We start from the raw sequence: 23479 nt of genomic DNA on the forward strand, positions 1-23479 counted from the left end.
ATTAATTACAGATGGAGTACTAATGACTTGATGACTTGAATATGATGTTTTAAAATGGCACAGTTTGAATCTTTCTAAAAATGATTGTATATATGATTGCTTGGTGCATATCTACTTATTACAGATGGGGTTCTAACAACTTGATGAATTTATTATGATTTTTTAAAATGGCATAGTTTGATTCTTTTTAAAATTGATAATATATATGATTACTTGGTATTAGAAAAATAGTTATAAATAGGATGATAACGACTTGATGACTTGAACATGATGTTTTAAAATGGAACCTTTTGATTAAGTCTAGTTCTATAAGGAGATCAGTCAGAATTGGTTAGCTATTTCATAATTATTAATATTTTTATTGTTTTCTTGTTCTGATGCCAAATATGGTGCTTCTACGAAACCCCCTTTGGCATCCTGAAAAATTTCAGTTGATTTCTCGGGACGCAGCCTCTATCTCAGTAGAAGCATATTAATTGTGTATCAACTGAAATTTTTCAGGATGCCGAAGGGGGTTTCGTAGAAGCACCATATTTGGCATCTTTGTTTATTTGTTAATCTAGTTGCTAGAATCTTTTTGGCCACTACTAAACATTCTGTATTTTAAAATATTTATCTACTGCTAGTAATTGATTTCTTATTTGTTAATTGGTTATTCTGATAATAGTTATTTAGATTCTTTAACTATTTATATTTGTGAATGGCCTCCATTTATCACAACCTGAAGGTAAAGATAGCTATACCTGCTAAGAATTTCATCAACTGGAAGGACAGGTCAGAACTATTAAGCACAGATTTCAGGGATATAATTAGATACCATATTTATGATTATCTAGTATATAATAGTGATATTAAGCTATATGGTACATGTGAAATGAATCAGGTAGCAATATATGTTGATACCAAGCTGATGACAATATATAAGAACATCATTGTGTTGCACTATGGTACCTGCCTACAGCAGATTCTGGCCTAATTGGTTGATATTCGCAGTTATGAAAACACACTGCATAGTACAATAGGCAATGTGTCTAAGGCTGAGTTCAATAATGCATGTCAAGTGTGTATTTATACACCTGCACAGAAGCTCCGCCAGGCAGTGGCCTCTAGGCACCCTGATCTCAGTGTGCTCACCCCACTGATGCTTGCAATCTACAACAAGCTGGCACCAGTCCTTAATGCCTATGATGCCAAGGCAAATCCACTTGAGCATCTGCGTGCATACATTCGCCTATGCCAGCTTATCGAGAATGAGCAGCTTGGCAAGTCTCCTCCCCAATGCTTGCCTCTGCGGAAATCATGGATCCCAGGCCATGTGCGCTTAGACAAGCAAATAATCAAACAGGTGTTTATTTCGAAAACACGCGAGCAGGTTACCAAGATCAGCGCAGCAAAGAAGGCAGCAACAGAGGCGAGGAAAGCAGCAGAAAGGGGAGAAAAATTGGCCAAGAAGGCTGCACGCGAAGCAGCGAAGGTGCCATCAGATGAAACAGAAGCCACTGCAGCAACTGCGGCAGTAGCGGCTGATTCACTTGTTGCTGCATCGGCGGGAGCAGCAGACACTGTTGCAGCACTTAACAATGCATATGCATCAGCACCATCAGTCTGTGCACACGACCCGGTCCAAGGGATCACATAATCTGTGTGGGATGTGTGGGGCCGGGTCACAGATCTAACATCAAAGCCATTTAAGGCGCATGGTGATAGAAAATTCCACGGAATGGCGACAACAGATGGTATAACGATATTCATTTTGCTACAAGACAAGGTATCCAAGGCTGATGCTGCAGGAGGCGATGCTACAGGCGATGTTGCAGGAGGTGGTGCTGTGGGAGGCAATACTATAGCTGACTGTCGCTATATCCACCAAATCCCACAGTCAGAGCTGCAGAATCTGGAAGGCCGCTGTGTATTCATCGATCCAGGTCAGGGCGATTTACTGTATATGATGCACGGAAATAGCAGCAATGGGAAAGAGGGTGAAAAAATGCTCTACCGCTACACACGGCAGCAGCGCAATAAGGAGTTCAAGCTGCGCCACCATGACAGGATTCGTCGGGGGGTACAAAGGATCAAGTCCCAGAAGATGCTGTCCGCAGGGCAGAGGCAGAGCTTTCCAAGCACTGCTGCCGGACCCTTAGCCCAGCAAAATTCCGTGCCTACGTTGCTGCCCGTGCATCTGTGCGGTGTGTCCTAGCACCGTTTTATGCAAACACGATGACAACGCGAAGGTTACCAGAGCAGCAGCCCACTAAGTCAAACAAGCAGCACCAGAGGCGCTGGAAGGCCCATCCGGGTGTCGGGACCAGTCCCAAGGTGTACCCACTTCACCGCAAGCTGCGCCTTGATTCATTCATGAACCAGGCCCGTGCAGACCACAGGCTTGCCGCGAAACTCCGGAGCAAGTTCAGTCCAGATCCAGTGCTGATCATGGGCAATTGGAGTGCGCCGATGGCCCGACACCATGCGCCGATTCTTGGCAAGGGATGGCGCGACAAGTTCAAGCACCATGGCTTTGAAGTCTATCTGATCGACGAATTCCGGACATCGTCGATGTGCCCGTTCTGCTGCGAAAAGTCGCTGCAGACATCCCGGCATGTTCCCAACCTGCAGCCCTACCAGAGATCGAAGAACCCAACTGTGAAGTGCCATGTCCTTCTCCGCTGTACAAGCGAGTCATGTAAGCAGACCATGGCACAATACAGGCGAGTTTATTCGTCTCGGCTCTTGAACCGCGATCTCGCAGCAGTTTTAAACTTCAGACTCGTTTTCCAGTCACTCTGTGGTTCAGGCAGTATTCCTGAACGGTTCCGTCGTTCTACGACCATTGCTGCCAATGCTTCTGGCACCACCCCTGCAACAAAGAACCCGCGCAAGAGGCTGCGCAAGAGGCGTACAGCAGCGAATCAGCGCTGAAACGCCCGCGCTGAGCAGGCCATCAAGGTGGGAGATGTCTAGGATCGCTATTGCACCAACAACCATCCGACACGTTCAAATGACCGGTTTGCCGCGACGCTCTTATCGACGTGTCAACCCATGCTGACCAGCAGTCGAGCTCGCATCATGAGCAGAGTATTTATAGTATATCTATAATATACTTCTAGAGAACCAGCGCACATCTTAACGCTACTCGCCCACAGGCCTCTTTTCTAAAGCAGAAACGACAGCGCCGACCACACTTTCAGCCTAAGCCATAAACGATACAAACATCAGAAAAAGCCCTCCATCCAATTGCCTATTACTAAGTCGACAAGACAGCAAAAATAGTAGTGTAGGTGTCACAGCTGAGCTCGCATTGCGAGTGCGGAACAACTGGTGGATTCAAGTAAACTATATTCAGTGCATCTGCAACAACGGTATGCTACTTGGTGGTCGAGAGCTCCTTGTACAGATCGCCGATGATGTCCTTAAAGTACGACAGTGCATCACGTCGCTTGAGCTTGAATGTGGGCGTAATCAGCCCGATGTCTTCGAATGGTGTGGACAGCAGGTATATGCTCTTTGCAATTTCGAATCCCTTGAGGTCATGGGCCTTACCCCACGCGGCCAGCTCAGCTGTGACCTCTCTGCGCACCTTGGTGTCACGGCAAATATCCTTGAGCGGCAAGTTCGACTTGGGTGGCAGAATGTTCTTGCTCTTTAAGAACATGGGCAGGAACTCTTCGTCCGGGACAATAATTGCAACCAGTGCATTCTGCAGCGGGTCGCCGTAGATATAAGCCTGGTTTACAATAAAGTGATCCATATAAATGTTCTCGATGCGCTCGGGTGCAATGTACTCGCCTTGCGCCAGCTTGAACAAATTCTTCATGCGATCGATGATATGCAGCCGGCCGTACTTGTCGAACATGCCAATGTCGCCTGTGTTTACCCATTCGTCGCCACGTTCCAACAGCACCATGTTGCTGTTTTCCTTGTAATACTTCTTGGCAACCGAGGTGCCCGAGATAAGGATCTGGCCACGCGGAAATGGCTTATCGTCGACGGTGTAGCCGAGCTCAGGTGCGCTGCGTAGCTTGATCATGGTGCTAGGCAAAGGTCCACCGACATTTCCGGGCTCCACATCGTCGCACTTGGTTAGGGTTGCTGGGCCCATGGTTTCTGTGAGGCCGTATCCTTCAACAACATTGCATGAGAAGCAGCAGCGCAAAAACTCAAGCGTCTCGGGCGAAATAGGAGCCGACCCCGATACAATCAGATTGAGGCGGCCGCCAAATTTTTCGCGCAGCGGTTTGAATATCACGCGGTCCCACAGCCAGTGGTTGACTTGACCGTGCTTTAGGTTGCCCTTCTTGGTCGTCAGCGCATACTGGAACAGCGCTGAGGGCAAACCGCCGCGTGTGCGCACTGCTGATAGAACCTTGTCCTGGATGCGGTTAAATATGCGAGGCACACCAACAAATATCGTTGGTCGCAGTTCCTGGATATCATCAATCAGCCTTAGAGTGTCGCCAGAAGCGAATGCCGTCTTGGTGCCACGCGAAAGCATGATGTGCAGCACCATGCGGCCGAGGCAATGTGCTAGCGGTAGGAATCCCATCGAGCAGTCTTCAGGTGAGATATTGCATATATCACCACATTTCTGGATCATTGAGGCTCCAGCGCATGATGCCAGCATGTTTCCGTGGGTGATAACGACGCCCTTTGGTGTACCCGAGGTGCCGCTCGTATATACAATCGTGGCGACATCATCGGGGCCAGGGAGCCGCTCTGGATCGACAACTCCCTTTATGCCCGAATCCTCCACGTATCGGAACGGTCGGATACTGATTCCATGCTCCTCACCCAGCGCAACTACATCGTTGGTTAGCGTGTCGACCACAATCAGGTTCATAACCACCGGCACAAACTCAATCAAGCTCAGGATGTACCGCGCATTCTGGTTTGTGCAGACAATCGTCTTGAGCTCAGCCTCATTCACCATATGCTCGATAGCAGCCTGGCCAAGTGTTTCGTACAAGGGAACCGATACAAAGTTCTGATAGTAGCCAGCAAACTCGGTCAGCACCCATTCGACGCTGTTGTTCATGAATATACCGATGTTGTCGCCAGCGCGCATACCCAGGTGTACGAGACCGGAAGATAAATTGACGAATCGCTCATGGAATATGTCCCACGAGAGCCACCGATAGGGCCCAACGTTGCCCATACCGTCGACGACTACGCGGTAGCCGAATACAGGTGCGTCGCGGCCAGCCAGGCGCCGCCCCTGCAGAAAGTTTTCGTACAGCGAGTTGATGCCCTTTGGTCGGGACACCAGCTTTCCGTCCTTCAAGTTGTTGTTGATACGCGGCTACAGGGCGGACATAGTTAGAAACGGGTGTCGTGTGGAGCTTGAATTCCAACAAGGCATGACGCTCACCTTGGTCTCATTGGGAATGGCTGGCGCGCCTGGGAGCTCAATAGAACTAAGCATGGCTATATACACGCAGTATGAATAGAAGTGTTAATGAAAAAGTGTAGGAGAGGAGAAAGGGAATAAGAAGAGTGGTTGGTGGTGGGGATAAGGGGCGGTTTTATAACCTGCGGTTTCCCACCGATTTTCGAGTCACAAGGTGCGTTATAAAAGTGCTCTTAAAGGGAGTGCGTGTGCAGGTGGTAATGGCGCTGTGTGCACTGGCAGTGCCAATCCCAGGAATGTGTAGATGACATATCTCCTTCTTCCTGCCCATACGATGTTGCAGGAGTACCACCCAGCAGCCGATCTGGCAGCATCGCAGCTTGCCCTTGTTTTTAACAGAAGGGAACCGTGCCGTGTATTTGGGGTGGAAATCGCCAGAGTACTTTGAATAAAACCATTCGAATCGCGCTGAGAGATCCTCTGCGCGATTTGCTACGTAGAAAATGAAAGGATTTTTCGACCGCCCTCACACGAAAGCGTATTTCGTGTGACAGTGCAGAACCCACAAAGGAAGAAAAATGGCCATGGCCCGCTACTCCAGGGCCTGTTTTTGAAAGTGAAAAAGCTAGCTTTTGACTGATCCAAGGCAAGCGGTCATTTCACATGCCCATGCGGATATTGACCGGTCAGTGCCCGGGTTCCGACAGAGCACAGCATGCGCTTGGCATATATCTCCACTATTCATGCCGAGTGTGCAGCAGTTGCACATTTTGGCGTGCATAAAGCATATGGCTGATCGCCCTAGTGTATTTCACACATCGATTATTAGATTACACGCTAAATCTGGTGTGGCTAGTTGTGCTGGGTGCCAGCCGTTCAACATATTCCTATCATTTGCTGTATGGATTGCAATGGCAGGTATAGCATACAGAGGCGAGTTCGCTTTAATTGATGATGGCCTCAATGGAAACCCTGCTCTCAGTGCGCCTGCTGCGGACCAGGCACGACACTGCTTGCCAATCTGAAGCTGAGTCGCATAGTCCATCAGCTGATCATCGGATTAATGAAGGGAAGTGGAGGATCTGTTCCACTGCGTTGGGCACATGGAAAACTGTTGAGCGGGGTCTCGAAACGGAACTGTTTGTTTACTTCCCTACCCTCATCTGTTCGAATTTACCCTCTTTTCCTCCTTTCCCATCCCGAAATTTAAGCAACCATGTTCTCGGCATCTCGCAACACCCTGCTGCGCTCGCTGCAGGCACGTGCTCCTCTGCGCTCCTCTGCCACCAAGCGCATGTTCACGAAGCCTTCCCGCATTGTGCGGGCCAGTGAGCAGCAGAACAAGCCGAACCAGTTCAACATGGGCCAAAACAGCAAGGGCAGCGGAAAGTCACGCCTGATTTTTGGTTTCCACCCGTTCGCGATTGTGGCCTCGCTGTCACTGCTGGGGTCGGGCTACATGATGATCATCAAGCCGTACCTGGAGTGGAACGAGAAGCAGAAGAAGGAACGTGACGAGAAGCAAGCGAAGATCGACGGCGCGGCGTACTCCGAGGAGGAGATCAAGCAGTTCCCGTTCGACAAGAAGACAATTGTGTTTGTGCTCGGTGGACCTGGATCGGGCAAGGGCACGAACTCGGAGAAGCTCGTGGATGACTTTGGATTCGTGCATTTGTCGGCTGGCGACTTGCTGCGCGCCGAGCAGAAGCGGCCGGTGTCTCAGTATGGCGATCTGATTGCGTACTATATCAAGGAGGGCCTCATTGTTCCCCACGAGATCACAATCGGGCTGCTGCGCAACGCCATGATGGACCACCCTGAGAGCGACCGGTTCCTGATTGACGGATTCCCGCGCAACCTGGTGCAGGCCAAGGCGTTTGAGGACACAGTTTGCAAGGCTAAGAAGGTGCTGTACTTTGAGTGCCCCGAGTCCGTGCTGCTGGAGCGTTTGTTGAACCGCGGAAAGACCAGCGGCCGCTCCGATGACAACATCGAGTCAATCAAGAAGCGCTTCAAGACGTATTTCAACGACAGCATGCCAGTCATCACCGAGTACGCTAAGGAGGGCAAGGTCATCACTGTGTCATGCAAGGGCACTATGGACAGTGTGTACAAGAACACGTACGACCAGGTCGAGCAGTTCTTCAAGGGTATCGGCCAGGAGGCCCGCCCCAAGAGCCAGTAAGCGAAATTTATATATTTGACCATAAGCACGTTTTCTAGTAGAATGAGTAGCTCCTGTCAGATTTCCCGTCGGGGCTGCACATGACCGAGCCCTGGTCGCCGATATCCTGGTACAGCCGATTGACGCATGACCGGTAGTGGCGCAGCGCCTCATACCGCTTGAGCTTCATACTAGGCGTCAGCAAATCATAGTAATCGAACGAGTGCGGTTCCAGGAACAGACTAGAGATCAGCTCATGCGCCCGCAATCCACGAGCAGTGCCATGCCGGTTGATCTCATTGCGTACAGCATTGCGGATGTTCTCGTCAGCGCAGATAAGCTCGTGTGAGATTCGCGAGCCCTCAGGAATTAGCTTATTGTTGAGCAGGAACACCTCCATGAACTCCTTGTCCGGCACTGCTATTCCCACCAGCCGGTCGTGATCCGAGCTGCCATACACGAATGCCTGGCTGACTAGTCCGTTGTCGCAGTACACATACTCGAGGCGCTCTGGCTCAATGGACTCGCCGGTTTTTAAAGTGAAAATGTTGACAATGCGGTCCAGCACCCGCATCCGTCCTAGTGCATCAAATGTGCCCAGATCTCCTGTCCGTAGCCACCCATCAGGCGAAAGAACCTGGGCTGTCAACTCTGGTTGGCGGTAGTACCCCCGGAACACATTTGCGCCCTTGACGTAGATCTCACCCCTTGGGAACGGCTTGTCGTCGACCTTGTATCCGAGTTCTTTGACACTGACCAGCTTGATCATGCTTGTCGGGAACGGCGATCCAACGTGCCCCGAGATGTTATCCTTTGACACTGTCATGCAGGAGGCACCTGTGGTCTCTGTGAGGCCGTATCCTTCCACGACATCACACGAGAAGATGCAGCGAATGAAGTCAAGTGCCTCGCGCGAAATCGACGATGTTCCTGAGACGACTAGCCGGATATTGCCCCCGAGAGTCTCGCTGATGGGCTTGAAGATAACCTGGTCCCACAGCCAATGCCCCCTCTGCCCTTGCTTCATGTTGCGTAGTTTGGCACGCATCGCATGCTTGAAAATCGAGCTCATCATATTACCGCGCTCCTTCACTGATGACATGACCTTGTCTTGCACGCGGTTGAAGAACTTGGGCACACCAAAAAATATTGTCGGCTTTAGCTGCCGCAAATCAGAAAGCAGGCACCTTGGATCGTTGCGTGTGAATGCTGTCTTCGCGCCCAATGCGATGATCATATGCATTAGCGAGCGGCCCTGGACATGCGAGAGCGGAATAATGCTGACAGCGCAGTCGTTGGGCCCAATGTACGGTAGGTCGCGCTGGTCCATGACGAAATTGACGCCTGCACATATGGACACAATGTTGCCGTGCGTCAAGACAGCGCCCTTGGGCTGCCCAGTAGTCCCCGATGAGAACACAATTGTTGCAACCTCGTCATATCCGGGCTTGGACGGTGACTCAATGTCAGGGTACTCGCGGCCATACCTTTCGACATCACACATATCGTACACAGCAAACCCCCTATCTGTCAGTCTATCGACAAGCTCCTGCACCGGCGGGTCCATCAAAATGACCTTCTTCAGAAGCGGGATCTGGTCACGCATTTTTAGCAGCTTTTGAGCACACTCTGACGAGCAAAACACTGTTGTCAGCTCTGTCAGATTCAGCACATACTCGCACGACAGCTGCCCCAGTGTCTCGTAGATCGCCACAGACACGTACCCGTGGTAATACGTAGCAAACTCGGCTATCAGCCATTCCAATCGGTTCCCAGAGAATATGCCAATGTTATCGCCCCGGCGCATCCCAAGACCAGCCAAGCCACGTGCAAGGCATCTAAACCGATCGTGGAACTCCCCGAACGATATCCACGAGAACTCCGAGTCGGCGCCCTGTGCCGAATTCTTGCGGTATCCAAAGACTCGCGCCTTAGCTATGGGTTTGGAATGCAATCCAGGCATCAGTTTGCATGCAAATGGAGGCCACTTTCTCTGTGTAGACAGATGCACCATAAGCCATAGCGCATGCCAGAGCTGCATATGTTTACACGGGAATCGGCACCAAATACTTACGCCCTCCAGCGACCTCCATTCCGTGCAAGAAATTGTCATAGGCTGTTTTGACCTTTTCCACGCCAAACAGGAGCTTATAGTCGGACGCATGTCGGTTCAACACCGGCTACGGAAGTACATGATGATTAGCTGCTATGTGATTCACATGCTAATCTGGTATTAATGGTATCAAAAATCTACTGATACTTGCCGTCGTCTCACCCTCGATATGTGGGGAGTTTGGAATCGCGAGCGCATATTTCTGCTGCTTTGCATAACTCATTCTATGTGCGGGGTGTAGAGAACAGCAACTAAGGAACCAAAGAAAAGTGTGTTAAAATTAGCAAGGAAAAAGGCTGGCTGAAGAAAAAAAGTGATGTTTACGGTTGTCCAGGTTTGAGGAACATCCCTCCTTACCTTTGTTTTTTGGAGCGTGTGTGAATCCCAACGACCGCCCAAACGCGCCTTTAGCTCCTGAAACATGCAGCTTGGGGAAGGCCTTTTATTTCTTCGCTTAGAATAGTCGGTTTTCTGCAGCGAAATCAATCGTTTTATTGGGGCTGGCCACGGATCCCTAAAGCGTGGTTAAACGAGCCCTGCCAAACCGCCCCTCTTTCTCACACCAACCTCCCCCCTCTATGCGACCTACCTGTCCTATCACGCTACAAAGACAGCTCGTGCGGCTTTCTGGATGCGGCTATCCCGCATAATTGCCGATCGGCAATGTGTTTTAATATAGGCACCCTCTCACCCAGTCCCGTCCCGTCTTGATCATGGAACCCAAATACAGTGAACCCGGTTGATTTCCTTTATTTCCCACCAAAACAACAGGATTCATGGAAGCAGAATCGCGCCTTCGCTGTCGTATGCCCCGGTGTCCGTGAAGTGGAACCGCTTTGCAATCTGTATCTGCCCAAGCTTGCACGCTCCAAATGACAACTCTCCATACCTGCGAAGCATCGGCACTGCATTTACGCGGACATCTCGACGCCGGTCATCCGCTGCCTGGCTGGGCTCATCAGCTGTCGTGGGGCTGTCTTGCGCCGCCCGCATTATCGTCGCATGGATCTTTAACGGCCGGACCTCATCAATTAGTCCTGCATCCGTAAACCGGCTTCGCACGAGTCCTAAAAACAGAGAACATAGCAATTAACCTACTCCAGGTGGTATACATATCGTGCATATGGCTTTTGTACATGCGGTATACTTACCACACACTTTCTCAAGCCGCTGTGCGTCTTCGAAATCCTCGAGATTCAGGTAAATAATACGCGCTTTGCTCGGATTAGCTTCCATCGCCGCAGGATTGCCAACCTTGACCACCAGCGACCGCGTGCCCAGCAAATCGTACACCTCTTGGTGCAGAGACTTCAGCAGCTTGACTGCACCTTTGATCTCGGATGTTGTCAAAAGACGCAGCATACCGATAGTCACATGCATTGATGCAGGTGCATTGAAGCTGGTATCACTTAGAGACTTGAAATACTCGCCGTGTATATCGCGCTGGAACTCACTGATCTTACGCTGCACATCCAAGTCACTAATCGGCAACGACAAAAAGTGAGTATATGGCACCTTTTGCAAGTTTTCCTTGACCACCTTGTCAATAAGATCCCGGGCTTTCTGGATCTCTCCCTCGCTGCCCTCCAGCTCGACAGTGTCACTTTTCGAGTTCTCGCGTGGTACAGTGACTTTGCAGTGCGATGCCTCCCGAATTGAACTAAGGGTAGAACCCTGCCTGCCAATTAGGTACTTGTGCAGTGCGCGGGCAATAGTGATGGTTATGCGATGTGTTTTGGTGGTTTGGCTGCCTTGGAAAGAATTTTTGGCGCAAAACCTTTCGGTTGAGGACGGACTAGACGCATCAAGTGGGGTTGAAACACGGTACCGCCGGGTGCCGACGTTGTATATCATGATACTGTTAATTTGTAGATGCCTAACGTATGTTGTAGAGATGGAAAACCAGAGACAATAACAGACCGCGTGGTTGTCGAACTTTTACCCAGGCGGGATATGTTGGATGTACTATTTTTGTTGTACCTATATATTATGGTGGCTGCTGAGTAATTTATTCAAGCTCTATATTATGTTGATGGCATCCGATAACAAATTATGATGTGGGCGGCAAGAGTACATACCTGCGCCAGGGCGCCTTGATATTGATTCTGGCGCAGACTGGTACCTTTGTGCCTGCCAACGAAGCGCAGCTGCATGTGGTTGATGCCATCTACTCGCGGATCGGGGCCCATGACAATCTGGCACTCGACCAGTCGACGTTTATGGTGGAGATAAGCGAGACGACAGACATCCTGCGGCATGCGACCAGCCGGTCATTGGTGATCCTGGACGAGATTGGGCGCGGTACGTCGACCACAGACGGAGTGTCGATTGCCTATGCGACACTGAAGTATCTGCACGACAAGGTCAGATGCAAGGCGCTGTTTGCTACACACTACCACGAGCTGGTGCCGCATGTCGTGCCATCGTTGGCCGGGGTGCAGCCGCTACATACGGCGATATATGAAGATGGTGAGGGCGGGTTTGCGTTTTTGCACAAGGTCAAGCCGGGAATTTGCGAGAGATCGCATGGCCTGTATGTAGCCCAGATAGCCGGGATGCCCGATGAGGTGCTAGAGACTGCCCGGCAGTTTGCCATCAGGAGATGCAGTGTTTAAAATAGAAACATTTCTGGCCATGCCGCCAGTTGGATGAGTAGAGGAGCGACCAGACATACTGGCTCTGTGATACTAGAAGCATAAGGAAGATGGACTGGAAGACGATCATCAGAGAAGAAAAAAGGAGGACCTATGTAAGGCTTGTAATAAGCAATGCGGACAATTGGAATAGCTGTACGCTCTCGGAAAACAAAGGTCAGAGCGTGGAGATTGGTACCCAGACATGATACAAAAAGGAGGGAAGTGGGCCCTAAGCTCTGCGCGATTGCTCACAGGCCATTGTGCTGGCGCTGTTGATAGTATGGTTTGTAGATCAGCTTGCAGCCGTTAATCATCACAGGTAGCGAGATGAAAGGGCACAGCTCGTTGTTACGTTAGACTGGGCAATGGTCATACCAAATCCTTGATGAGTAGAGGCAGGAAGAAAGGAACTGGTGGTAAACAGAAGGCGTCGGCAGAAGGACAAAAGCAAGCTTGAGTTTATGTATATACTAATTTACTCTAATTCATCAATTACTGAGGGTCAGATGGCCGAGCGGTCTAAGGCGCTGCGTTAAGGCCGCAGTCTCTCCGGAGGCGTGGGTTCGAATCCCACTCTGATCAACGTAACCCTCCTTTTTTGCTTTTGTCGACGAAGCTGAGGCGACGGTTACAAGACCTCTCTTTTTTTTTTGCTGCTAACAGTATCGATGTACAGATCACAATCAAATTTATTTACATCCTAAGTGGATTGTGGCGTCACCTGCCTGTACTTTAGACTCTCCAATCGTGCTAGCTCTGCTTTGTTGGTATCGATCATGTTGCCCATGGTGGCGCAGGAGAGACTCCTGATCTTGAATTTCAAGGCTGAAACACACACGTACAAAGGCCCAGACAGCCGAACAGCCTCCCTTCTTCCCCTTACACATATTTTTGAGAAGTTGTTTTTCCATATACCGGACAACCACTCATCTTCTAGGTTAACAGATCCTAACATATACTAATACACCCTTTGTTTACCATTTGGTTCCTAAGCTCCGCTTGTTTTTTTTGTTTTTTTGTTTTTATCTAACCTGCTAGCTGTTTTTTTCATGAATCGTACACATACCACTTTGCACACCTATCTCATAGCTTACTGATAAATAGTGCTTGGCAGTAAATCTATATCACCCAGTTCTAGAGATATGGTTAGGCGAAAGCAGAGCATAAGCATATGTCTGAAAGAGATATATGCAAAGGGACCAGAACTGGGCAAGTATATGAACAATGAGACTATGGATCATTTGCTTAGCTGCACTATGTCTTTTGTTATGACACCCAGAGCCTAACTTTTTACACAAATATCTGATGTAGGTGTTAAGCATGGTGGCACAGGGCAGTGTTAGCAGCATGATGTTAAGATTAACCATATACTTAAAAGGGCCTCAAGCACCCAACAGTCCACCTTTTCTCCTCAATTTTGCTCTCATATATATATTCCCCTATATATGGTAATAAATACTTGTCTGATTATTAATAGTAGGAGCAGAGCATTATGATAGAGAGCAGATACCTTGGCATATCCCTCATGGCCATAGTCTATCTATGCTCAGCCATACGATTTGTCAATGCGTGTGTCTCTTTGGCTTCTGATGTGGTACTACTGACACATATGGCATTATGCTTCTAATCGACTAGACAAGGCAAGTATTGGTTTGGGCCAGCAGCTGTAGAGTCTAATCAACCGCACCTCCTACACTGTAGATCGTCACCTCTTGCTTCCACACTCTCTTTATCATATTCAATTATTATTAGCATGATGCCTCACTACTATCATATACACGAGGATCTAATAAGCACTGGATGTCACGATGAAGACTTCAGAAGCTCTCGGTGACGATAAAACCAACATCGGGCAAGCCAACATGTTGACCTTCAGAGAGTCCAGTAGTTATGAGCTTTATGTCATGAATATAACCAGAAATTGCTGAAGAGAAAAAAGGGAGGATGGGCCATTCTGGCCTATAATGTCTATACAGGTAGGGATTTGGATCTGCACATAGTGGTGAAGGGCATGGGGTTGCCCGAATGTCAGCACGACAAAATGTATAATGCGCATGAGCGTGGTCGCAGGGGAATAGAGCAGCCAAGATACATCGTCTCATCAAGGAATCAGTATCTTGACAACTTTTGTCATTCCAGCTTTCCTGTCTTTCCCATTCCCCGGTTACCAAGGTCAAAGATGAACGAGTAGATCATTATGAAATCTATTCACCAGTTAAAAAGCGATTACTGCAAGATTACAAAAACTGGGTTATTTTCTAATGGTTGATGCAAAAGTTAGTAAAGACGTTTGGCTCAGACCCAGATCAGTTTGCAAGGTGCAAAATGATAAAAATGTAGAAGCTGCTCTATTGACGACCACGCCAGGACTCGAACCTGGAATCGCTTGATCCGTAGTCAAGCGCCTTATCCATTGGGCCACGCGGCCAGAGGCAGAACCACTAATTTCCGGTTGGGTTCTGTCTCAGGGAGGGCAGAGTCGTTCATTCGCACCTTCAACCCCAACAATCTGAAACAGACTAACTCGACTTTGGGGTGACTGAATCCAAACCGCATTGCCTCTACTTCCTTTCTAGTGATATCCTTCAGCTGCCATGCCAGAGTTAGATATGCCAGTAAACTCTCCCTCACAATGAATATACTGCAGGTGCAGAATATGAACGTTTCCTTTCCTCATCACTTATGCTTGCTGTTTTCTTGCATTTAGTTGCTTGCGGCCCTATAGCTAGCTGTGAAAGAAAACAAAAAAAAAAGCACAAGTATCCCTGCAATACTCTTCAACCCTATTACCATCAAAAACTTACTTGTCAACATGTAAATCCAGCGCAGTAGCATTGTCGTATCGAAAAATTCCGCAGCCAAAAAAATACACCGAGTTCCACCTCGATTGATCCCGTTTTTTTTTGCAAAAAGGAGAATGGCAAAAGAGCAGCCCGACGGGGGGGTCGAACCCCCAACCTTGAGATTAAGAGTCTCACGCTCTGCCGATTGAGCTAGCCGGGCTGAATCACTGAATCAGGACCAGTATCTGGACCGAATCCGCTCTGAGTTCTACCTCAAATGAACCAGTGTCATTCGCACGCACACACGCTGTATCCCCTCGTGTACAACATGACCACGACGAGGTCCACACATCTAAGTAACAACTGCGAGCAATCTATCCAGGTTTCTCACTGTTGGATGGAGAACAAACGTTATTAACATACGCACAGGCCAGGAACCAAAACATACAGAGAAGGGTACCCACTGGGAGTTCTCAGTCTGAAGTATACTTGTGACTTACAACTCCCCAAGCTGGGTCAAAGTTCAATAAAACATACAACAACGCAAAGAAAAACAAAAGAGAATAATCAGGAGGAGAGAAGTAAAATACTGTTTGGCCTTTGCTTCCTTAGTAGACATACCCATGCATTCCCTCCCTCGTCAATGCCACTGCGGCCTAGACCCAGCACCCTAAACCGGTTTCTGGTGCCGCCTGTCACTACAGCAGTGCGTGCCCATTATGCGCATATTAATTTCTTTGTTTTTGTTTCCTCACACAATCCACACCGCCCCCGTCCCACCCCTCCCCTCATCCATCTAGGGAATCCTGTCCTGGTGCTGCCTATCAAATTGTGAAAATCGCGGTGGCGAATCACAGATCACAGACACAACACATTCATAACCTAACCCAATCAAACCTGGGTTGCAGGAGAGACGATTCACACACCCCTTAGCTTTTTTCTCATTTTCTCTCTAGCCAATTCCTTCACACACCCCGCACTCCCAAGCCTCTGACTCCTGTTTTTGCTGCCTCCCTGTGTTTTGAAAGGGATTATGGATACTCCCTTTTTGCTTCATCTACGGCAACTGGAGCAGCCACTGTCTTATACCTGCACTTACTTCAGTAAGCAAATATCATGCTCAATCCTCCCAAGTAGGGTGCAACTCACTACTCAAGATTATGCGATGTTTATGACTTCGTGCTTGTGATGAACCTCCTCCTATATTGACTGACAGTATTGCAAGTCTGATCTCATACAATGATGTACTTTGCGATCTAACTGGTTTGTCTCTGTCTCTCTGTGCTTGCTCCTCAATGTGTCTGCATATATATAAGCAACATCTATGAATGGATGTTATTGAGTCATCATGACTATATCGGTTATGGTGCCACTCGCTAGCATTTTGTTAAGCTTGGCCATGAGCAAACAAAAACACTGATAGTAGCAGGTCTACTTGATTAGTGAGTCTAGTATATACAGAAACCTGCATACTACCCCTCATGATGCAGACATCAGAAACTCATAATAATGCCAAAGCCAACATTCGTTCTTACTAATGAAACACGTACGATGTATGTTCATGATCGTAAGGATAGGAATAGATGAAGTATGTGTTCCTTCGAGGAACTAGTGCATCGGCAACTTTTGTCTCTTTGTATTTCTGCTCTTGTTTTCCTAATATACATTCATGCAAACTAGCATCATCTGATTCCTGCCTTGTGATACAACTAACATCCTTTTAGCCTAGCAGTGCAATTTTAACTAGCCTTTACTCAACATGTAGTCAGTGCAGTGCAATTGAGACCACACCAGCCACTATTTGGAAAAGAGACGACGGCCAAGATGGTTGATGTCAAGGGAGTCACAATAGCCAAAACAAACCAGACTGTTTGCTAGAGCAAAAAGTTCAGCGAGAGCGGTGAGCAGCCACCCACTCAAAACAGGAATGGACGAGTGAGCAAAAGAGAAGTGCGTCCGCCGGGAATCGAACCCGGGTCTACTCCGTGGCAGGGAGCAATCATACCTCTGGACCACAGACGCTTTAGTCGCCGATTCAGAGCCATTCAGCAAACCAACTTCTGATCAGTGGCCTCTTAATTTCTTACTCAAACAATTGTGTTGCTGTGGACGACTAGTGGCTCAGAATCCGAATATTCAGCTAGTACCAGGACAATTGGGTCCATCCCCTAAGTAGGATCTGCTTGTGTGTCTGTGTAGTCCTGCGCCACCGACAGATTTATCCTGTTGTCCTAATTGTCCTAATTGTCCTAATTGTCCTAATTGTCCTAATTGTCCTAAATGTTCTAACTAGTCCTAACTGGCTTCGCTCTTTCTATATTTCTTTTGTGCGCTGGGGAGCACTGGGTTTAGTACTGAGCTGACAGATACATATGCCCTTGCACTGTGGCTTCACCATCTCAAGTGGAGATAGTTGCATTAAACAAAACCCCAAATTCTCAATATTGCAAGAGCATGAAGTAAATCAAATAGAATTGGACATACATAAACAACTAGCACCAGAAAAGTGCATAATAATCCTATGAATAGGCTGGTCATATCATGTCATATCATGGCAAAAGTAACTAGGGTCTGTCTTCTGCGGTACTGCTTGCGCTCTGAGCAGATGCATAGAAAAGAGAATATCGGTACCTTAAACCAGTGCTTTATATATATCTTATTTCCCCCACTTCTTGTGGTGTTTAAAAGGGGTGAAGGAGAGGCTTGATCAGTGGGTCGATCACCAGCACTGTCTGGATCGGTCATGAAGGACATTGTGGTCGATGGTCTTGCTTGAATCGAATATCCGTGAATAAACAGTAATAATAATAATGATAATAATAATAATAATAATGGTCGCGGGAAATTCAGATATCCTAGTGAAATAGTAAACTACCAAGCTCTTTCTCTCGTTCGTGGAAATCTGCGAGGTAATCTACTACTTCGATGGTAACGGTCCTAACTATCTTTGGAAAACTAAATAGAAATATAACTCAGTGAACTGTTCCTTAACGAGATCATATACTAAAAAGTAGACAATAAAACTAAAAGTTGCTCACTGCTCATGGCCGTATTTATACTCGTTCGGCGGGATGGACTTCGGCAAACGGAGTATGCTACTTGCTGCTATCGGCTGCCGGGCGACCACGGGACAGTGTTCCCACATCCGTATAGACCCGATGTATACACATCAGAGGCCATCTGTTGGTGGACGTCGCGAGTCAGGTACATCGCCACGAATCCATTCGTGGGCGTCAACTCGACCGGCGATAGTCAGAGGCGGTCCGTCCTGATAGCGGAACAGCGGCATGTGACGAAGAAGAGAAGAGAAGTAAAAAGAAAAAAAGGAAGACAAATAAAACCCCTTGATGTGTAACCATTGTCATGGTCCAACCGTGGACCGATTACGACATGACATTCTCAACGAGCTGAAGATCCCCGATAGTATAGTGGCGAGTACACCAGTCTGTCACATTGGAGACCCGGGTTCAATTCCCGGTCGGAGAGCTTATCTTTTGCATGTTTTTGTGACACAAGATTTTTTGCTATTATTTGAACCCAGAGTGCTACTTGTCGCCATGGATCATTCTTTTTTGTTTACCTGGCTGGTAAATCTTTTTTTTTTGCCAGAAAGAGCTTGTCATAAGTCTACGAGATCATAGGGTATAGGATGTGCTCATCTTTGCATACTACTGAGGTGACAATAATGGACTCAAGCATTCAACATTCGATACCATGAATGCTAGAAAGGACACAAAGGTAATCATAGTTCATTTCGACTTCCTGCCAGGCATGTGTCCGCAAAGTCGAATTGGCAGTGTGTTTCTTTCAACAGCATTATTGTGCTCTTTGTTTGATTGGCATTCACTTTGTGCACAACAGATATAAAAGGGGCTATCCTGCTGTCGTTTGAGCGATTTTGTCTTCCCAACATCCTATCCTCACATTGTAACTCACACCCCCATCACATTCGCTATTAGTAAAATGGAATACGATTCTGACAACGAAGAATATAATGACGACATGTTCGAGGATGTTACGGAGCCACCTTCGCTTTACAAGTAGCAGCCTGTAGGCTCTTTTGTCTCTATGGCAAAGTAGTTTGGGTGCTTAGTATTGATTCCAACATGAATATACATATTATTCTCAGTGAGTTCTGGCGCTATTCAGGTCACACCTGGCTAATTGTACCGGAAGTACCACTTGTTTTCGCCAGCCATTCCCGACTAAAACTGGACATGCATGTAGTTAGTGCTCCTTATGTTAGCAGGCCTGCCTGTTCCTTCGGCGTTTGCCAAGACAGGGTGTCATACTATGCGCAGTAATGCTGACAGTGCCGAAGAAATTCCATTCCTCCGCACCTTGTGTGTCATTATCCTTTGGAAGCAGTAGTACATTCGAGCACAGGGGTTAGTTTGTCACTAATAATAAGCCTGATTGTGGCCTAAACCCGGCTAAGAAAAAGCCAAAAATGTGCGCTCAGGTGGTGAGAAAATTGGCCGAGCACCTTTTGTTGTGCTGCCAGTATGTAGGTCCTGGCTGTTGCCAAGCCAGCACTCTAACGGGCATTAGGAAAAAGGACACCCTCTACCACCTGATCGGCACAGAAGGATTGAATAGCGTATTTGGCAATACCGGCTTGAGGGCTATGCTCCAGTACAATGAATGGGCCCTATTTCCCAGAGTCTATTCCGAGCGCCAAGAATTGCAATGTATTCTTATTTGGATTGGTTATTTCCCCCTCTTGGATCATCAGGCCAGGGCAAAGACTTGGCCACCAAACATGCCCGGCACGGAGGACGCGACTACAGCTTCGCTTCTGGCTACAGTTCCAAGCATTACTACCATTGCTCATGTGACGGGTTGTGGAACAAGTTGAAAAAGCCTACACGAAAGCAATCCCCGGAATAGAGGTGAATGGGTCGTGTGATGTGCTACTGACTCCGGAGTACAGGAACCCAAGAGTATTCTTCCCAGCGCGCGCAGTTCTCGGAAGTTAAAAATGGTGCATCCGGCAACCACATTTCCAACCATATCCGCAATCTGGGGATGGCCAAGCAAAGTGCGCAGTGAGGGAGTCGCCGCCTTGGCAACCATCTCTTACTTTCATGCAAGCCATCACAGCCAGCTTGTGACAACTAGCTGCCGAAGGGAAAGGCGATTTGTGCCATACCAGGGAAGGGTGTATGCACAGCTCGGCAAGGGGCACAAGTAGAGCGCCTGTTTCAGAAACAGCGAATGCTGTGCTTGGTGCTCTTCGTCGAATTAACGCCCAAGTCTTTGTGATCATTGCTGTCAGCAATATCGGTTTTTATTCGTGTCCCCACAGTCCCCACTCTACATCTCGCTGTAGTGTCTGGCACATGGACGAAAAGGGCAGTTGCTGATGGGCGATTGAATAACCTCAATGCATGAGGAATGTAGCTTGATTTCAGAATGCTTGGCTACCCACCCTTTACACCCACCCCCTCACTGCTACTTTTTAGCCGCACAGGTGCATGAGGCCTTTATCCGCCGTAGCTGAGTGGAGCATGCTATAAAAGAGACGGGCATGTCTCCATTTCACTCGGCCTTACACACTTCCCCTCTGACCTTCCCTCCCTACCCACCTCTCTAAGCAGCACACGGATCTTCCTGCTACAGCAGCATTCACACAACAAACCAAGAAGCAACCATGAGTGTTTACCCTACCATTCCCGATCTGGCGCCTAAGCGCGACTATCCTACCCCTCGTCGACCGCCCACCGATTTTGACTACTAGCTCCAACCATTGTCCAGACAGCCTCTACACGATGTACATATAAACTCTGACAACAACACGCATACAGATATTCAGTAGCCATTTCTCATAAATCATTTGCCAGCTTGCATAAATACAAACTTGTGTCGACAGTCATGATGCGCGAGACCTGTAAAGCCCACTGTTTACACTCACTTCAGCACACATCCAGCACCAGTAAACCTTCGATTCGGTTATTGTTAAGAGGGATAGTATGCGGAGCGGGCTCTCCTCTGTTCCTGCTGCTACTGTTGCTGCAAGTCAGTAAAGCTCCGGTAGACGAGGGGCCATGCTATGGGAGGTAGCGAGGGAAAATACCATGTCTTTTGCCGCGTTACTGAGGTGGCCGCTTTTGTCGCGCAGGATACAACTGTAAGGAGCTTGTCTGTTGCCTAGTTCACACGGTACGCCAGGGTTGTTGTTCTGCTGTAGTTTGCCATCGGCATTCTCTCTAAAAATGCATACTACAAGCAAATTCGCCGGATCCAAATTTGGTCTAATTGCTCTTGCTATGCATGCAGGCACAAGCGACCGATTCGCATATCTTGCCTGATTCGCATATGCACAGTATATTGGCATGGGGCGTCAGATCAACACCTTGTTCATGATCCAAAAGATACGTAGCGAACTGGCAATCTTCGGCATACACTGTAGAGCGAGAGAGCGTAGTGTGAGCGGGTGGCGTACTGGCGAAGCCCCCTTGGCGGCTAAATTGGCAGCTCTGGATAAAATACGGGGCGCTGGAGTGACATAGTGGCAGGATTCCTAGCTGCAAAAAGCGGACAGCATGGGTGAAGGCAGCAGAGAGGGCGATAATAAACAAACAGCCCAAAAATGGCAGCTATGGCAATCCCATAGTCTAAGCCATCGTGATTTGTACATGTCCGCTATGCATGGGAGCGGCCCTGTAATGCGCATCCATGTGTATTATTGCTAAATAGTTTAGTTTGGGCAAGAAAAAGGATGGCAGAGGAGAACACACTGAATAACGAGGAGTACGACGCTGTTGTGCTGGGCACCGGGCTAGTCGAGTCGATCGTGGCCAGTGACATTGCAGCCGCGGAAAAGAAGGTGCTGCATATTGACCGAAACCCGTTTTACGGTGGCGACTACGCCAGCTTCTCGCTCATCGGCTTCATTGAGTGGGCGACTAGGCTTCGAGATCGGAGTCAGGTCCCGGTAGTGGATATTGCTATTGGTGATGTTGAGATGCAGCTTGGCGCACGCAAGAGCGGCGAGGTCTCGGCTAATAATCTGCTGCCAGAGACAGCGCAAGGCAGCTGTCAGGTAGGCGAGATCCTGGCGATGCTATCTGAGTATCTAAGCAGCGAACAGCTGGAACAGCTGAGCAATTCTGATGTACTCAAGAGGCTGGCAGGCGAGTCGCGCAGGTACGCACTCGAGTTAGCACCAAAGCTCACATTCTGTCGCGGACCGCTTATCGACGTGCTGATTGCAGCGGGTATGGCCGAGTACATGGAGTTCAAGGGCGTCGATGCGAATCTGCTGGTGACTGATGCTGGCGTTGAGCGGGTGCCGGACTCAAAGGAGGAGGTATTTGCCAGTACTGCCCTGAAGTTGATCGAGAAGCGCAAGCTGATGCGGCTCCTGACAACAATCAGTGATCCGGAGCAGGTTTCTAAGCTGACCAGTGAGCATGGCAACGAGGATTTTGGCGATCTTCTGAGGAAGCAGTTCAAGCTTGATGGTAGTCTGCTGAACGCGGTTCTGTATGCCGTGGCACGGGCGACCCGTCCGATTTCTGTCAGCGAGGGGTGTGCACGGGTGGAGAAGTATCTAAAGTCGATAGGGCGTTATGGCCGCATGGCATTCCTGAGCTCCATGTATGGCAGCGGGGCTGAGGTCGCACAGGCATTTTGCCGCTCATGTGCAGTCGCCGGCGGTACATATATCCTGTCTGAGTCGATCAAGCAGATTGAGAAGACAGAGTCAGGTTATGTAGTTGAGTTGAGTCATGGCAGGGTAACAACAAAATCCCTCATTATGCATCCGTCGTACCTGTCAGATGCCACAGAATCCGAGACTGAAGTACCAATCGCTCGCAGGTTCACAGTCCTGGATTTTCCAGCACTAGGTGAAGATACGACCAGCATGCTGAGCTTTGTCGAGGGTAGCCACGTGGTTTCTATGCTCTACCTAACGAGTGCCACAATGGTTGTTCCCAAGGGCAAATCTTTGATGTATGCGTGGACAGAAGGCCGGTATTCGCAGTCGAAGGAGTTGCTGGACCGAGCCATTGATAGCGCTGTTGGTGACAAGGCGCACCGGATGCTGAGTGTTGGGTTTGAGTGCCGTGCACTGGCTCCAAGAGGCGGTTATACTTGTACCCCTGGCATGGCTGATGAGTCGGTGGATTTGGATTCGGCAGTCCAGGCAGCACAGCAAATTCTAGATGCGTTCTTTGGTAGCGGTTCCAATGAATAGTTTTTTTTGCTTTCAGAGACATGTGCATCCTACTTGTATGCGCAGTTTCCATGGGAGATCAATAAAAGAAGCGCATATGGCTTTGCAGTGATATGTATTGCATTGACTTTGCACTGTAGTGAAGGTGCTAGTGATCACGAAGAGCTGTAAATGCACAAAGACACTGCTCTCTTTGAGGCATCAGGAACGCATGTTCTCAGCGGACTTGCTAGTCATCAATCGCCCCTGTCGCACCTTAC

The 23479-nt window shown here is 48.6% G+C and overlaps 8 protein-coding genes and 5 non-coding genes across 13 annotated transcripts; 6 read left to right on the forward strand and 7 right to left on the reverse strand.

Moving 5' to 3' along the window:
* Positions 1-3175: 3175 nt before the first annotated feature.
* On the reverse strand, positions 3176-5416 carry DL89DRAFT_282530 (acetyl-CoA synthetase-like protein; the record flags this gene model as incomplete). The annotated part of the gene is made up of 2 exons (XM_040889692.1): positions 3176-5293; positions 5363-5416. The coding sequence occupies 2 exons, from the start codon at positions 5414-5416 to the stop codon at positions 3362-3364; spliced, it is 1986 nt and encodes a 661-aa protein (XP_040745901.1). The 3' UTR covers positions 3176-3361.
* A 1292-nt stretch (positions 5417-6708) lies between these two features.
* Positions 6709-7598, forward strand: DL89DRAFT_266057 (UMP-CMP kinase). Its single transcript, XM_040886950.1, has one exon. It carries the CDS (start codon positions 6804-6806, stop codon positions 7524-7526), a length of 723 nt encoding a protein of 240 aa, XP_040745902.1. The 5' UTR covers positions 6709-6803; the 3' UTR covers positions 7527-7598.
* Positions 7561-9931, reverse strand: DL89DRAFT_282532 (acetyl-CoA synthetase-like protein; the record flags this gene model as incomplete). The annotated part of the gene is made up of 3 exons (XM_040889693.1): positions 9770-9931; positions 9580-9685; positions 7561-9540 (listed from the first exon to the last, which is right to left on the reverse strand). Exons 2-3 carry the CDS (start codon positions 9667-9669, stop codon positions 7561-7563), a joined length of 2070 nt encoding a protein of 689 aa, XP_040745903.1. The 5' UTR covers positions 9670-9685; positions 9770-9931.
* Positions 9932-10337: 406 nt separating this feature from the next.
* On the reverse strand, positions 10338-11534 carry DL89DRAFT_266058 (uncharacterized protein). Its single transcript, XM_040886951.1, has 2 exons — positions 10770-11534; positions 10338-10685 (listed from the first exon to the last, which is right to left on the reverse strand). The coding sequence occupies exons 1-2, from the start codon at positions 11470-11472 to the stop codon at positions 10393-10395; spliced, it is 996 nt and encodes a 331-aa protein (XP_040745904.1). The 5' UTR covers positions 11473-11534; the 3' UTR covers positions 10338-10392.
* A 138-nt stretch (positions 11535-11672) lies between these two features.
* Positions 11673-12233, forward strand: DL89DRAFT_221494 (DNA mismatch repair protein MutS; the record flags this gene model as incomplete). The annotated part of the gene is made up of 1 exon (XM_040884523.1): positions 11673-12233. A coding segment is annotated over one exon (561 nt), but the record flags the coding sequence as incomplete, so codon positions are not given.
* Positions 12234-12754: 521 nt separating this feature from the next.
* Positions 12755-12836, forward strand: DL89DRAFT_t30. Its single transcript has one exon. It is a non-coding gene; the product is annotated as a tRNA-Leu (tRNA).
* A 306-nt stretch (positions 12837-13142) lies between these two features.
* DL89DRAFT_266059 (uncharacterized protein) lies at positions 13143-13583 on the reverse strand. The gene is given in 2 exon segments (XM_040886952.1): positions 13143-13262; positions 13273-13583. 1 exon segment carries the CDS (start codon positions 13574-13576, stop codon positions 13379-13381), a length of 198 nt encoding a protein of 65 aa, XP_040745906.1. The 5' UTR covers positions 13577-13583; the 3' UTR covers positions 13143-13262; positions 13273-13378.
* A 1026-nt stretch (positions 13584-14609) lies between these two features.
* On the reverse strand, positions 14610-14682 carry DL89DRAFT_t34. Its single transcript has one exon. It is a non-coding gene; the product is annotated as a tRNA-Arg (tRNA).
* Positions 14683-15184: 502 nt separating this feature from the next.
* DL89DRAFT_t33 lies at positions 15185-15257 on the reverse strand. Its single transcript has one exon. It is a non-coding gene; the product is annotated as a tRNA-Lys (tRNA).
* A 1731-nt stretch (positions 15258-16988) lies between these two features.
* DL89DRAFT_t32 lies at positions 16989-17059 on the reverse strand. Its single transcript has one exon. It is a non-coding gene; the product is annotated as a tRNA-Gly (tRNA).
* A 1392-nt stretch (positions 17060-18451) lies between these two features.
* Positions 18452-18523, forward strand: DL89DRAFT_t31. The gene has a single exon. It is a non-coding gene; the product is annotated as a tRNA-Asp (tRNA).
* A 1929-nt stretch (positions 18524-20452) lies between these two features.
* Positions 20453-20906, forward strand: DL89DRAFT_266062 (uncharacterized protein; the record flags this gene model as incomplete). Its single annotated transcript, XM_040886953.1, has 2 exons — positions 20453-20510; positions 20638-20906. 2 exons carry the CDS (start codon positions 20453-20455, stop codon positions 20775-20777), a joined length of 198 nt encoding a protein of 65 aa, XP_040745907.1. The 3' UTR covers positions 20778-20906.
* An 852-nt stretch (positions 20907-21758) lies between these two features.
* Positions 21759-23240, forward strand: DL89DRAFT_282534 (FAD/NAD(P)-binding domain-containing protein; the record flags this gene model as incomplete). The annotated part of the gene is made up of 1 exon (XM_040889694.1): positions 21759-23240. One exon carries the CDS (start codon positions 21759-21761, stop codon positions 23238-23240), a length of 1482 nt encoding a protein of 493 aa, XP_040745908.1.
* Between the last annotated feature and the right edge of the window lie 239 nt (positions 23241-23479).

This window comes from Linderina pennispora (genome assembly GCF_002104995.1).
Source record: "Linderina pennispora strain ATCC 12442 chromosome Unknown DL89scaffold_3, whole genome shotgun sequence".
NCBI classification, from domain to species: domain Eukaryota; kingdom Fungi; phylum Kickxellomycota; class Kickxellomycetes; order Kickxellales; family Kickxellaceae; genus Linderina; species Linderina pennispora.

Coding starts and splice junctions, on each gene's coding strand:
- DL89DRAFT_266057 (XM_040886950.1), top strand. CDS start 6,804: ATGATCATCAAGCCGTACCTGGAGTGGAACGAGAAGCAGAAGAAGGAA.
- DL89DRAFT_266058 (XM_040886951.1), bottom strand. CDS start 11,472: ATGATATACAACGTCGGCACCCGGCGGTACCGTGTTTCAACCCCACTT. Junction 10,686..10,769: donor GCGGCTTGAGAAAGTGTGTG/GTAAGTATACCG, acceptor CTCTGTTTTTAG/GACTCGTGCGAAGCCGGTTT.
- DL89DRAFT_266059 (XM_040886952.1), bottom strand. CDS start 13,576: ATGCTTAACACCTACATCAGATATTTGTGTAAAAAGTTAGGCTCTGGG.